The 12,934-nt window shown below is 44.3% G+C and overlaps 1 protein-coding gene across 2 annotated transcripts in view; it reads right to left on the bottom strand.

Moving 5' to 3' along the window:
• The window catches only part of ITM2C (integral membrane protein 2C), a 36,153-nt gene extending 25,742 nt beyond the window's left edge, over positions 1 to 10,411 (bottom strand). Inside the window, exons 1-5 of one of the 2 annotated variants that reach the window (XM_057377453.1) lie at positions 10,200 to 10,411; positions 8,578 to 8,650; positions 7,398 to 7,573; positions 6,372 to 6,470; positions 693 to 920 (exon numbers count right to left, since the gene is read on the bottom strand). In XM_057377453.1, coding sequence (XP_057233436.1) covers positions 693 to 731 — 39 coding nt within the window. In that variant the 5' untranslated portion in view covers positions 732 to 920; positions 6,372 to 6,470; positions 7,398 to 7,573; positions 8,578 to 8,650; positions 10,200 to 10,411. The remainder of the gene's footprint in view (positions 1 to 692; positions 921 to 6,371; positions 6,471 to 7,397; positions 7,574 to 8,577; positions 8,651 to 10,199) is intronic. The other variant, XM_057377451.1, reaches the window with a different exon arrangement.
• Between the last annotated feature and the right edge of the window lie 2,523 nt (positions 10,412 to 12,934).

The raw sequence follows: 12,934 nt of genomic DNA, 5'->3' as shown, positions 1-12,934 counted from the left end.
TGCTTGTTTATTWGTGTGTGACAACGAAGTTTCCATCTCTTGAATGTAATTAAGTTGAATCCCAKGGACAATTTAGTTGACTGACCATTCATTAAGAATAGCAGCATGATAGCACTTCTCAAGTAATGAAGAAGTGGGTCCTTTACAAACTGTTATTAAGCTGTCCTCTACATTGCCACTTCTCACTTTTCAAAAAAGCACTTATGTAAAAAAACCAAACACACCGATATTAAAGAGAGAGCACAAGATAACTGCCTTAATATATTCTGAGCCAACCAAAAAGTGTTTGTCATGTATTGAGCTGCATCTATTTCTGAGGTTTGCCTGGTGTTTTAGCTGTCCCTCACTGTATCAGACTGGAAGGAAATGAGAATTTTCGAGTCCTTAAATCATTCTGCTTTTCCACTGCAGTTCCAATAAGGGCTTGTACTACAGAGCGTGCTGTAAAAATGAACAGAACTCTGTAATKTGCTGAAAATATATTTTTATTTTCCCTTCTTATGCCTGATCAACTAAATAGGCGTAAGAAAGCAAGAGACAGGTTGGGCTTAAAAAAAGAAACTGTTAAAAAAAAAAGTATCGCTCTTAAAGGAACGGACCACAAGAGCAGAGGATGTATTAATGGTTTTTGCTATTCCTTATACAAAGTACTTCTAATTACCACACATAATTGCATGAGGTAAAGGAATTACCTGTAGCCAAAGGTAGAGAATCAATCCAGTGGTTTCCATGGAAAGTTACAGCTTTCATCTGCAGCTGAACTGAGCTGAATTTCTTGTCACTCCTGGGTACCTGCCACACCAGCCAGAGCAACGTGTTGATGAGCCCAGATACAGCTATCCAGGCATCACATCCTTTGTTCCTTCTTTTCYTTGAAAAAAACCCTGATGGTTCAGCAGCAGCAGGAAGCCTTGGGCTACCTAGGARGGTAGATGGAAAACTATTACCATTATGTACTTCAAAAATAACAAGAGAGTAATTTTCTCCTAATAGTAGGAATTATCCTGGATTAGTCTCCCTCCTGCAAACTAGCAAGCTCCAGGGATCTTGGTTATCTCTCTTTTATAAACTGGTGTATGAAAGGCCAACACTTAGCATCCTTCAGTCAGGAGTTAAAAAAAAGCATTCACATTTCAAAAGGTATGCACGGACCAGATGCACAATGGATTTGACCTGAACAACATTCAGTTAACCACTGGTTAACAGCAGGACTGCTGAAAGCCAGAACCAGGGGGATTGTTACATTTGGTTGCCTCTTGTGGCACCAAAACCCYTTCACACCATGTGCCAAAAAGTGGGGAGGGATGGTGAGAGAGGGAAGGGGAAATGTGGCTTGGAGACAGCACCCTAAATACCCAAGCTGTATTTTTATGTCATGGGATCAGCAGGGAGCATACCCAAGACAACAAAATCACCAGRACTGTTGTACAGTTTATGCTTTTTATGATTTAGAGGGAGATTTTCTATAGACATATCCACAATTTATCTGGAAATGTGCTAAGGGTTCCAGGAATCAAAACACTTTGACTTTATATAATTACTGGAAGGAGCAGGGAGGGCATTCAAGTTCATAGGGAAGCAGAAGTGAGAACAGGATACAAGCCTACAAGCCAAGAAAGCCCAGAAAACGGGAAGGGCCCTGTTTCTTACCTTTACATATGAATGTGTTAAAATGCAGATTGGGCAGGAGGGAGGAAAGGGAATGTAGGGGAGATACTSGTTTAAGATAAAAGGCTAAGGCTGGATTTAAGTAGTTGCTGGAGAAARTGGTGTGAGGTCTCAGCCCCACGGAGTTCAGCTGCATTCCTGCCCCATTCCCCAAGAGYCCCAGTGAGGGACAGAGCCCCAGGTACAAGAGAAGATGGAACCTGAGCTCTCCCTCTGCCTTTCCCTTCTGTCACCTCATTTCTAGATCTGTATTCAAGAACTGGGCTTTTTGCTGTACCTTCACCAACCTTGAAACGCTCTCCTTGTCTGACACTGAAAGAGGCCAGTGGATGTGGAAAAGCCACAGACTGAACCAAAGCCCCCTCCYTCCTGCCAGGGGCCTGCAAACCAGAAGAGTGGGAGGGGATTTGGGGAGGCTGGCTGGTATCCCCCTCACCAGAAGGGCCATTATCTCAGAGTCATTAGGCCTGGCAAAATCCATCTTCTGGCAGGTGCAGGGAAATGTTCCTACATGGTGAGCTGTGCCAGAGCAGTGTGTGACCCTGCTCATGGTGCAGATGCAGCACCAGCCTCAGCTCAGGGCAGTGAAGCAYCACTGACTCCAGTTTCTATGGTGTCAGGAGCCTGGCCCCAAGAAAACGTGCCTGCAATTACAATTCTGAGCACAATCACCTTGAATCAGCTGCAGAAAAGGAGGGTGTTTGAAGATTCGAGTATTGGCTTACACTAGAAGGCCACCATTTTCACCAGCTCGTGCCCACCCATCATGCAAGTAACATGTGAACACAGGCCCCACCTTTTTCTTATTCCTCAGTATTCCTCTTCTGCAATAGGGACTATTTACACATGCAYGGAGTGACAGGACARAGRGGRATTTMTTSAAWSTGATGGAGGGCAGGTTTACACTTGGTGTTAGGAAGAAATTCTTTACTCTGAGGATGGTGGCAACAGTTTGTTCAGAGAAACTCTAGATGATCTATCACTGGGAATGTTTAGGGCCASGTTGGATGAAGCTGTGCTCCAGTGCAAGGTGTCTGTGCCATGGCAGGGGGATTAGAATGAGATGATGTYGAATGTCCCTTCCAACCCACACCATCYTATGATTCAGGATTTAAGTGACCACAWAGCCTGAATAAATTACTTTCTGGCAAGAGCAGGACACACTGCAGAGAAAGGAACATGACACTGAAAATCAGCACCGTTCTCCAGCAGACTTTAGCTGGGAAAGAGGAAAGAAAATGTCATTTTTGCCAGGAGTTTGACTGCTGAAGAACTGCTTTGAAAGCTCACATAAAATAACTGTGGTGTTCCATGACAGCCACATCCTCTAAATGAGTCTGCTGTCTCTTCTAATTAGCACATCTCCATGAACATCTCAGGTTTTTATGTTACACACTTAGAGAACTATCATTACCTTCAAATTCAAGAGGGATGAAGTATCACAGGACACTGTACCAATACTAATAACCCTTAGGAGATGGAGACTTCCATGTTAACCAGCTGCAGGACTGAGAAAGGAAGAGCCTSATCTCCTCTCCCCTCTTTCGCTTCTTCTGTCTCTACTGAAACTTCTGTGTTTGCCCAAAATATTTGCACAGCAGGCACCCTCYTGCTTGCTCTGGTTCCTTAGATTTGGTCTTTCTTTTTGGTGCCTTGCCTGAATGGACTCCTGAATATACACACCAAGAAAAGGAGAAAAAACAAGGACAGATCCATGTCCAGCATGTGAGACAGACGTGCAGACTGAGGTGTGCACCTRAGGACCCAAGGCAAACACCTGCTTGGACACCCTCAGTTTTGACTTCTTTGGGAGGGTGACTCAGTGAACAATCCTTCTGTTCAGACACCTGGTTTGTCATACCCAAAACTGCTCCAAATCAGGGCAGGTGCAAGGAACCTGCTGCCCCCCTAGCAACGTGTGACATCCTATCATACCCATAACTCAATACCTAACAAAATCTCAGCATTGCATGGCTGACAGAGTTTTCAGCAAGAGACAGAACCACTCTTACTGACAGCATCAGCACTTGTTATACAAATTCAAACAACTCAGAGTCAACAACTGACAGAACTGATGTAGCCTTGCTCTGTAAGTGTCCTCTGCTTTGCAGCCCAAATGAAATAAAAGCCAAAGCAAGCAAATTAAACTGCATCCAGTAATTGCCATGGTCTTGTTCAGAAGGTCCCAGGGACAAAGGAATGAAGATGACAGCTATGATGATGTTCGTGAGGTTGTTTCTTTGAAAAATGGCCTAACCTGATATGACATGGAGGATAGCTGCTCATTAATTAGGAGAAGCTTATGGGGTCCACTGGACTCCAGCACATTTAGAAGTCAACAGTGCCAGTGGACAAGCAATGAAGAATATACTTGGATTGGTTCTAATGCAGCAAATTACATGGGCACAATATTGACACAACTGAAACAAACTCCCTACACTCTCTTCTTGTCCCCTGCACTGTTTGACACCTTTCTGCCCAGGAATGAGGGCAACCCAAATCAGAAGTAGATGCCCCAGTTTACCAGCAAATGCCCAAACTACACCAGAGTCTTTGTGCAGTCATGCTGTCTTTGTAGTATAGCAGAGCATAGACAGAGCAAATCTGGATGACTTTATGCACAGAGCATCCTTTAAAGGCAGCTTCCATTGCACTGTGCTTTTATCTTCCAGGCCTACCAAACTGTATCCCTGCCCACCAACCACCCCTGTTCCTGGGAATGTGTATTCCACTTTAATCCCACACATGAGAAACCATCAGCTGGCACATCACGTGGGCACAGCTTGTCCCTGTTCTGCCAGCAAAGATGCTGGTCTGTAGAGCATTTAAAGTCTTGTCAATGCCCAGAGGCAATATTTTCAGGTTTATATTACAGCTGGAGTGCCATGAACATATATTCTTCTCAGGCTTTTTCAAAACACCCAGCACAGCTGCATCAACAGCTGCACAGTTGGTTGTGCCAAGGGCAAGCAAGACCGTTTCAGTGTTATGGGGTGGTACACCAGAACACTCTCCTGGATGTTTCAAGCATGATTTGGGTTACTCTTTGGGATATTGCCACAGATTTGCTTCTAAGAAACGGGCTGCTGTATGTTATGGTTCCCCACTTGTATTGGGATTTGTCTTGGTGTAGTCCTGGGGTGCACATGTTGGCCCTGCTCTGCCTCCACGGTTAACCTGGAGTGTTCTGCATGAGACAGAAAGTTGGCAGTCTCATTTTTAATCACTTCTGGGCTTGATTTCATTAGTGTTTTTCCAGATTTTTATTTATGCCTTGTAAAATTTTCCAGAAAGCAGAAAATCTGTTCAGTCAGGTCACACTGTAAAGGATTTAACAGTTTGCCCCTCCACAAGGTCATCATGACATACTCCCCCTTGTCCCATCCTGCTCTGCCAAGAGGAACTTAAAAATCTCTTAAGTAACACCATGTAGGAATMAAAAAATCTCCTACTGCCTATAATGTCCAAGTGGAAGAAGATAACACACTGTGACTTGTAAAAACACACAGCCAACTGTTATRAAGTGATCAAAACCAAAAATCCATCTCTTAGGAGCTGCTCTCCCACTGTGCCCTCATGACTTCTGCACCTTTTTCACAGATCTTAGTGAGACATCCCATAATGTGCTGCTGTATGAATCCATGAAAATCTCCTACCCAGCAGCATGTCAGGGAGTCCTAGATGAACATACTATACTAGTCATGAGCTGAAAGAACTGGATGTATTAAAATTCCTTCTTTTTTGGGTCAACAAAAGACATTACAGTGCCCACAACGTATCAYGAGCCATCCACAGAACATCCGTGCTCCAGACATGACCCTGGCACAGCACAGGGCTGCAGGTTTGCATGATGGCACAAGCATGTGACAAGTCCATGTGGATGCCTAAGATAGATMTATTGAACTGGCTCCAATTCCTCTGAAATATCATCTTCCATAGTGAAGGATGGGCCTAAGAGGCAGGAAAGAATTCAGAAGGTGAAAAGCAATAGCTTTTTGTTTTTTAAACATCTCTATCCTAAGTTCAGTGTTTGACCATAAACATTCTGTATTTTCCAGGACAATATTTCAAGGAAAAAACAGAATAAAACTCACATTCCAAGGTCTCATCTTACAACTGGTGTAAAAATTTTAAAAGGGCAAGAGACAGGGCAACACCACCTTAAAACAATCCTGTTTGTCAAAATTCATGTGATGAGCAATGCAGCCTGCAGGTTACTATAGCAGCAAGATCCATCACCTAGGTGACCGAGCACTAATGATATCAACATTAACCTATCCCCACACACAACCTCACACTGTGCACATTAGCAGACTTSCATTTCTTGGAAGTTTGTCTTCACACCAACAGATGGACAGTAACAGAGCATATGGACAGGCTCCACAAGGAGTGAGCTTTCCTCACAGCACCAGCCTGCCTTGCTAAGGAGGATTATTTGACAGCACCACCTGTGGAAGTGCTGGGCACTTGAGGCAACCAATGTGTGCAACCTGATTTACTACCACAGGAATAAGTAGCAACTGGCCTAAAAGCTCTTTGGAAAAGCYTCACATACCAGAAGATCTGAAGCATAAATCCACATAAGATAGCAAGAACGTTCTGAGGCATGAGCAAGGTCTTCCCCCAAGGAACCATTCCTTTTGGGAAGCCAAACTTTCAGTAAGGAACACCAAATCCAGTAAATTCCCAAATTAATACATTACCTTTTCCATGAGGATCATCTATTYCAAACAAGGCCTTGCAAGCAGGTGCTGATGGCAGGGCACAGCAGCAGTCCCAGAGCCTGCCCTGAGCCATGAGTCCTGCGGACCAGGAGGGCAGCATGAGGCCACTGAGCTGTGATGGCACTCCAGGACCCAGGCACCTTCACTCAGCTCTGCCCGTAATGTTTTGCTGATGCTGTTTAATTCTGGGTGTCTGAGGAACACCCCTGAGCACAGATTTGTTTGTTTACAACCAAGTAACACATCGCTCTGATTACAAGGAGAGATTCAATTCCAGACTCCTGGAAAATAATGATTTTTGGTAACAACATTACATAATTGGTAACTTCCATAATCTAAGGGATCTGGGTTGCTAGGGCTAAAGGAAATTAAATGGAATTTGGATTTTTTTCCCCCTTTTGTTAACAGCTGCCTTTATATCCCATAGAGAAATTAACTGAAACAGAAATCTCTTTTCCTCCACTTTGATAAATAGGGATGACTCATTATTTCCCCATTTTGCTTTAAATATCCTGTCATCCTGGTGGTTTGCTTTGTTCAGCTATTCTCTCAACTTCATACAGCACCYGCTGTAATGACATAGGAAGTCCTCTGTGGTTCTTCTGCCCTTTCAATGCATCCCTTATCAGCAGAGCGCTCTGACCTTTAAACATCACTTACTTTACTTACCCAGCAGACAYTTGCCACCCCCAAACACAGCCTTTCTTTGATCACCACTTCCTAGATAGCAGGAGATTACATTATCTTGGCAGAACCAAAAAACATGCTGTACCTTTTCAAGCTTTTACCCTCATTGAAGCACAATCAGATTTTGGGCTGCAGTTTAAATTTTCAGAGTAGAGTGAGCTGTTCCAGCTTCACTGACACTTCAGGAGGTGGGGAAACGTCTTCAATCAAATTTATTTGTTGGAAACCTAATTTGTTTGCTTCTTTATGTTTTGCCCATCTTTCCCTGCCTATTGCCCCAYGTTCCTTGTGCTCATTAAAGACAGTGGTGTCTTTTACCTGCTTATCCATGCACAGGTTGAGTAAAGACCATTAGAAGCCAAGCCCTTTGTAATCCTGGAGAACAAAAGAATAACTGTCTTCCTGATAAAGCCAGTTTTCTTGTCTGTCTCTCACTGGCTGATGACGGGATAACACCAGCAAAAGAAAACAAGATCAAAGCCATAGTGCTGGATCTGAGAAGATAAAAGAAAAAAAAATTATTTTAGAGAGAAAGGAACCTTGGGCAGATGAGAGAAATAAGAAACACATTTCTACAGCAAACAATATTTTACACTGAGGCTAGACAAGGGCAGAAGATTCTAGGAGAAAACAGGGCCTCTCTGTTCCAGGGAAGACATCTAGTGGCAGAGGGCTACTGGGGCTTGAAAGATACAACCTCAACACAGAAAACACGTGAGCAGTGGAAAACAAAAAATAGGAGTGTGGAAATGGATAAATGTTTTATTGTTAGCTGAGAACTGTACMTCCTTTGTTGTTGACAAATGCAGCTTGAATTTTGCAGAGCTTTTGTATCTGCTTTCTTCCCTCATGAAAACGCCCTTCAGAGGTGATCCCCTACCCAGGAGTGCCCAAGGGCTCCCAACCCATCCCAGGGGAGGCTGGAGCTGCCTGGGGATGAGGCTCAGCCTGGGTGCAAGAGCCAAAGCCCAGATTTTGGGACAGAAGGATAAACCTGCCGTGATTTGCTGATGTCAGACAGGGAACAGTGTGACTTGAAACTTTCAGAGGGCTTAGCAGGTGAACAGTTCACATGGATGTAGTCAACTGCTCAAGAAACTCTCCATGGTCTTTTGTCTGTGAAATAAGGTTTTTCCAGTTCATGCCCCTAACACTCCTCTTCAGAGGATTGTACATCCAAGGTCAGCATGCCTTTCAGGACAACTGGGTACCTTTAATGAATAACTGCACTTTAAGCAGTAAATTTAATTAAAATGCATCACTACACTGGAGAAAATATCCAGCCCCTGTGACATTATGCAGTAGGGCCCTCAGTGTAGAGATACAAGATAAACAAGGAACACTCAGAGCCTGCATATCATCCTGCATGACTTAACTTCCTATTACCTTCTACCTTTTTTTCCTTCTAAATTCCTATTTATATTTATATATTTAGAAAAGATAACAGGCTGAGTGAACACTGCAGAACTGCCAACAGCTGCTCAGGTGGAAATYTTACCATTAGGAGGTTGAAGCCGTGCTCAACTGTGCAGAAACAAAACTTCCTTCACAAAACATCTCAATGGTGTTTCCTGCAGAAGCAATGAAATGCCCAGTGTTTCTAACTCCGTGACTCTCAGAAACAAAATGGGTCCTAAATGTTGTCCCATTTTAACTTTCCCACTTTAACTTTCATTTTTATCACCCTCAAAACCAAGACTGCAACAGGAAAAGGCAGTAGGATTTTGTCTGYTGCTGCAAAGTGCAAAGAGCAGCTGAAGACGGCACCTGAAAGGCAGTAATGTAAAGCTTTGTATTTTATCTAATGACAAACAAGAGAGACATTATCCCTCTGTTTCTTTGTGGGCAAGGCTCACACTACAGAAAACCCAAAAAATCAGGAGAGAACTGCTTCAACARATCATGAAAGGAGACCTTCAAAGGCAGGGGGCAAAGAACCTTTGGATCACTTTTTTTCTTYCCTTTTTATAATGCATAGAGGACATGAAAGAGGTTTTTCAGTAGTTCTTTCTTATTCTAAAAGGAATTTTTTTTTGTTCCTGCTTCTCTTTTACATTAAAAATTCAAGTCTTGCCTTGAATAGAAGGCTCTGAGGCAAACAGCATCAAAGTCAGCACAAGTCAGGATGAAGTACATTGGTAAGGACACTTGGTTACTGCCCATCATGCATTGGATTCTTAGGGTTGCATAAACGTCAACAAATTTGAAAGCTCAAAAACCTAACCAAATTTAGTTCAGATGCAACAAATACTTTCAGAATTGTAAAAAAAAAAAACCCACCTTTAAATTACTAATGGTTTAATTTAAAAAAATAAAATGTGTCCACAAAAATTCACAGCTGTGTTTGGGCACAAGAAACCTGTCCTTCATACTTGAAAATAAATCAGTGATAAATAAAAAGCCTTTTCATTGCCTTTACAACAATTTGTGTTGCTGGGTCTGTGGCTGGATATTTATTGTGATTTGGTCTGTAGTCAGTCTCTCTAGTGTGTCCAAAAGAAATCCCTCTTAAGGAAAAGCAGCAATSCATGTGTTCATCCTGTAACACCCCAGTGAGCAGCAGTGGGACAGTGACCGTGTCCTGGCTCAGCCTGGCCTCAGGCTCCAGGAACTGATTTAGCCTGACTTGCTATCCACATGTTTCAAAAGAGCAGTTCTGCCTCTCAGCTGTGCTGCCAGAGCCCTGCTGGGCTGCTCCAGTGTCCAAGTGCTGCCCCATGACCCCAAACCCAAACCCGAGCTGCGCCTTTTGCTCAGCTCTTACAAGGCAGCCAGAGGGTCACGGAGAAGGGAACGTACCCAGTGTCTGGAAAGGCTTAGCATTCACTGAAGGCAATGTTTAGGACACAAGTTGGAAATACTTGATCACAGCCTGTAACCTCAGCCCTAAAAGATGAGCCTGTGTGGTCCACATAAGGAGAGACCCCCAAGACTCTGTGGAAGGACAATTAAGCACTGGCACATCTTGAAGCACTTCACCTGCYTTTCTCCATCTTTTTTCCTTGCTGAGGTGATACCATCTTGCACTGCAAAGCCATGTTTCCTGTCCAGAAGCCTCCTTTTTCCCCCAGGACTTGAGCTAAACTAGGCTGTGCTTCCATGAATAGGCTTTTAAATTACCTTTTGAGACAGACTTGTATCCCAAATCCTTTTTCTGCTGAAGGGAAAGGTACTTTTTCAGTCAGCTGGTCTCTCTTCTGAGTGGGAAAGCAGCAGCAGATCTGTTGGAGAAGAACTGGAGACTATTTCTTGTGCAAAACCAGAACAGACTTCAAGTCTGTTGTACCTGCAAAATCACACACACACACAGTGAACTAGGCAGGAAGAGACCTTCAAGATCATCAAGTCCAGCCTATGRCCCAACACCTCCTCATCAACTAAACCATGGCAATCAATGAGTGCCACATCCAATCTTCTTTTAAAGAAGATGTCGTGTCCAGGGACAATGACTCCACCACCTCCCTGGGCAGCCAATTCCAATTGTGTGATTCCATGTGTGATCACCCTCACTGGATAATTTGTTTTAATGCTGGGTAATTTTCTCCACTGCTTCCAAGAGCCAGAAACCTTCTGCTCTCAGACTGGTTAATGGTGAAATTGTCTGCTAAAAATWTAAAAATACAAAATAAAAGCATCTTCTTATAACACGAATGCGTTGGATTTGGAAGTCAGCAAGAGGAAGCAGAGATGCATCTGATGACATTTTCAGTTTCTTTCTCRGGGTAGATGTGAGGTTTCAAAACTGAAGTGTTGTTGTAACCCTTTTTCCCTGTTCTGCATATGTGGTTTTGGTGGATTGCCTACTGAATATTGAGTTAGGGATTCWGAGAGCCTGCTCGTGTTCTCCAGTTCCTGTGGCTGTGTTGCCCTAGTCAGAATTAAATGATACATTACACCCTGAGTCACCCTCTGCTAATGCCTGCTAGATGTTTTCTGGCATCAAGGTTTAGAATTGAAGCTCATTGGAAATTTTCCATAGGGGAGATTTTCTGTTTCTGAGAAAAYRGGAATTTTCCATGAGGGAAAAAAAGGTGGTTTCTGCCAAAAAAAATTCATGAAAAGGTTTGTTTGTTAAGAGGATCAAAAGATAGTATTTCATTTTGAATTGGACTAACCAAACTGCGCAATGCCCCAGATGATCCACATGAATTTTGGATACTTTCTGATGGAGACAGTCCAGCCAGAGCCCAGTCTCACACAAAGTGAAGGCTGTGACTACAATTTTCAGATGGCCCAGTGTAACTGCTCATTTCTGACAGCCACGAGTGTCACAGGAGACAGGAGCTGATAATCGCTCAGGTACTGAACAGGGTYACAGTAGCCCCATGCAGGGATCCCCAGCAGCAGGACAGACCCAGACCCAGGTTTTCCAGTGAGGGAGGAAGATTTCCCAGACTTCCCCACACTTTCTGAGCTAAAATCTCCGTCTCCATATCCTTTCCTCTCCACCAGAGCCACCTCCTCCACTGAGCAGGGGAGTATCCTCATCTCTCCCATCCCCACTCCCTCTCAGCTCCCATTCTTGCTCCCTCACTATTCCAGAGTAAGACACCTGCTGGCCCCTCCTCTGCCCTCCCAGTAGTGATCACGAATGCTCTGAGATCTGGACTGTCAAGCCACCAGTAATTTTTCTGTTTCTTTGTTTGTTTCAATGGMCTCTTGATCAGGCCACAACATGCAGATAAACACCAAGGCAACCAGATCCCAAAGCTGAAACTGGTGTCACTGGGAATGACCAGTGTGTGGCCAGGCTCTGGTTCTGTGACCTTTGCTGCTCTASGGGCAAAAAGGAAGGGAAACTGCCCCACTTTGGAGCTTTCTCTGAGGTGTGGAGAACCTCAGATCAGAGCTACCAGTACTGTCTGGGTTGAGACCTTCTCACTTACCTTCTACCTCCAGAAGCTGAAGGCCACAGAGTAAAGTAAGGACATTCAAATTAAAACCATCTCCTGGCTGTCCAGGACTTTTGACCCTTCATCTATAAACCTTTTTTTTCATTCCCCTCCAAATAAAGCAAAACTTCTCTGTACATGAACATAAGACACTGCACACCTCAAAAGCAGACCACTCGGGGGCTCTCTGTTCGGGTCATGTTTGGGGCTCGTTTTTTCCCCTCTTGTACCAACTCAAAGGCCGTTTAATTTGTAATTATTGCCTTTTCTCTCCCTGAGAGTGCTGACCAATCAGGCAGACAGCACTGGCAGGAAGCAGTACTGGCAGATGTACTGGCACTGCATGGAAATTGCAAGGGTCAGTGTGAACTGGGCACAGGGGCAGGGGTCATTCTCACACCTGTCACTCCTGCTGGCAGMACAGTGCATCCAACAGCTGCAGCAGCAAATCTGTTTAGAGCTAATGGACTGAGAGAACAGGACATCAAAGATCTGATCTCCCCTGCTGCACACAGATGATTCAGTGCAGTCCCAGGATGACAGTGGCAGTGTCTGACCCTGCCTAGCCTGAGATCAGGGGGACACTGTCCCAGCCACCCACATACAGAAGGGACAGGAATGGCTGCAAAGCTCACCCACTGCTGAGCCCATCCCTGACACCAGAAACCCAAAGCCAAGTGTTCACACAAACAGGGCATTTCAAAAGCAGAGGTAGAACACTGGCTGCTTTATAAATCAATCTGTTATCAGCTCCAGGCCCYGAGTGCCCCACACAGCTGGGTGTGCATGGGTGGGGAGAGCACCTGGCTGCCCAACGCTGTCTGGCCACCAACCCACACATCAAACCTCCCAAAGCAAGGGTYACTCTGGTCAAACTGTGCTACTTTCACACCCCCAGCAACATCCCCATGTGCCASACACAGTGCTGAGCCCCATATGTGCAGTACCTGTGATCTACTCTCT

Source organism: Malurus melanocephalus, unplaced genomic scaffold (genome assembly GCF_030028575.1).
Source record: "Malurus melanocephalus ecotype Western Australia unplaced genomic scaffold, MMel_1.1 scaffold_317, whole genome shotgun sequence".
Taxonomy (NCBI): Eukaryota; Metazoa; Chordata; class Aves; order Passeriformes; family Maluridae; genus Malurus; species Malurus melanocephalus.
Note: the sequence above shows the minus strand (reverse complement) of the source record. Positions and strands in the feature narration are given on the sequence as shown.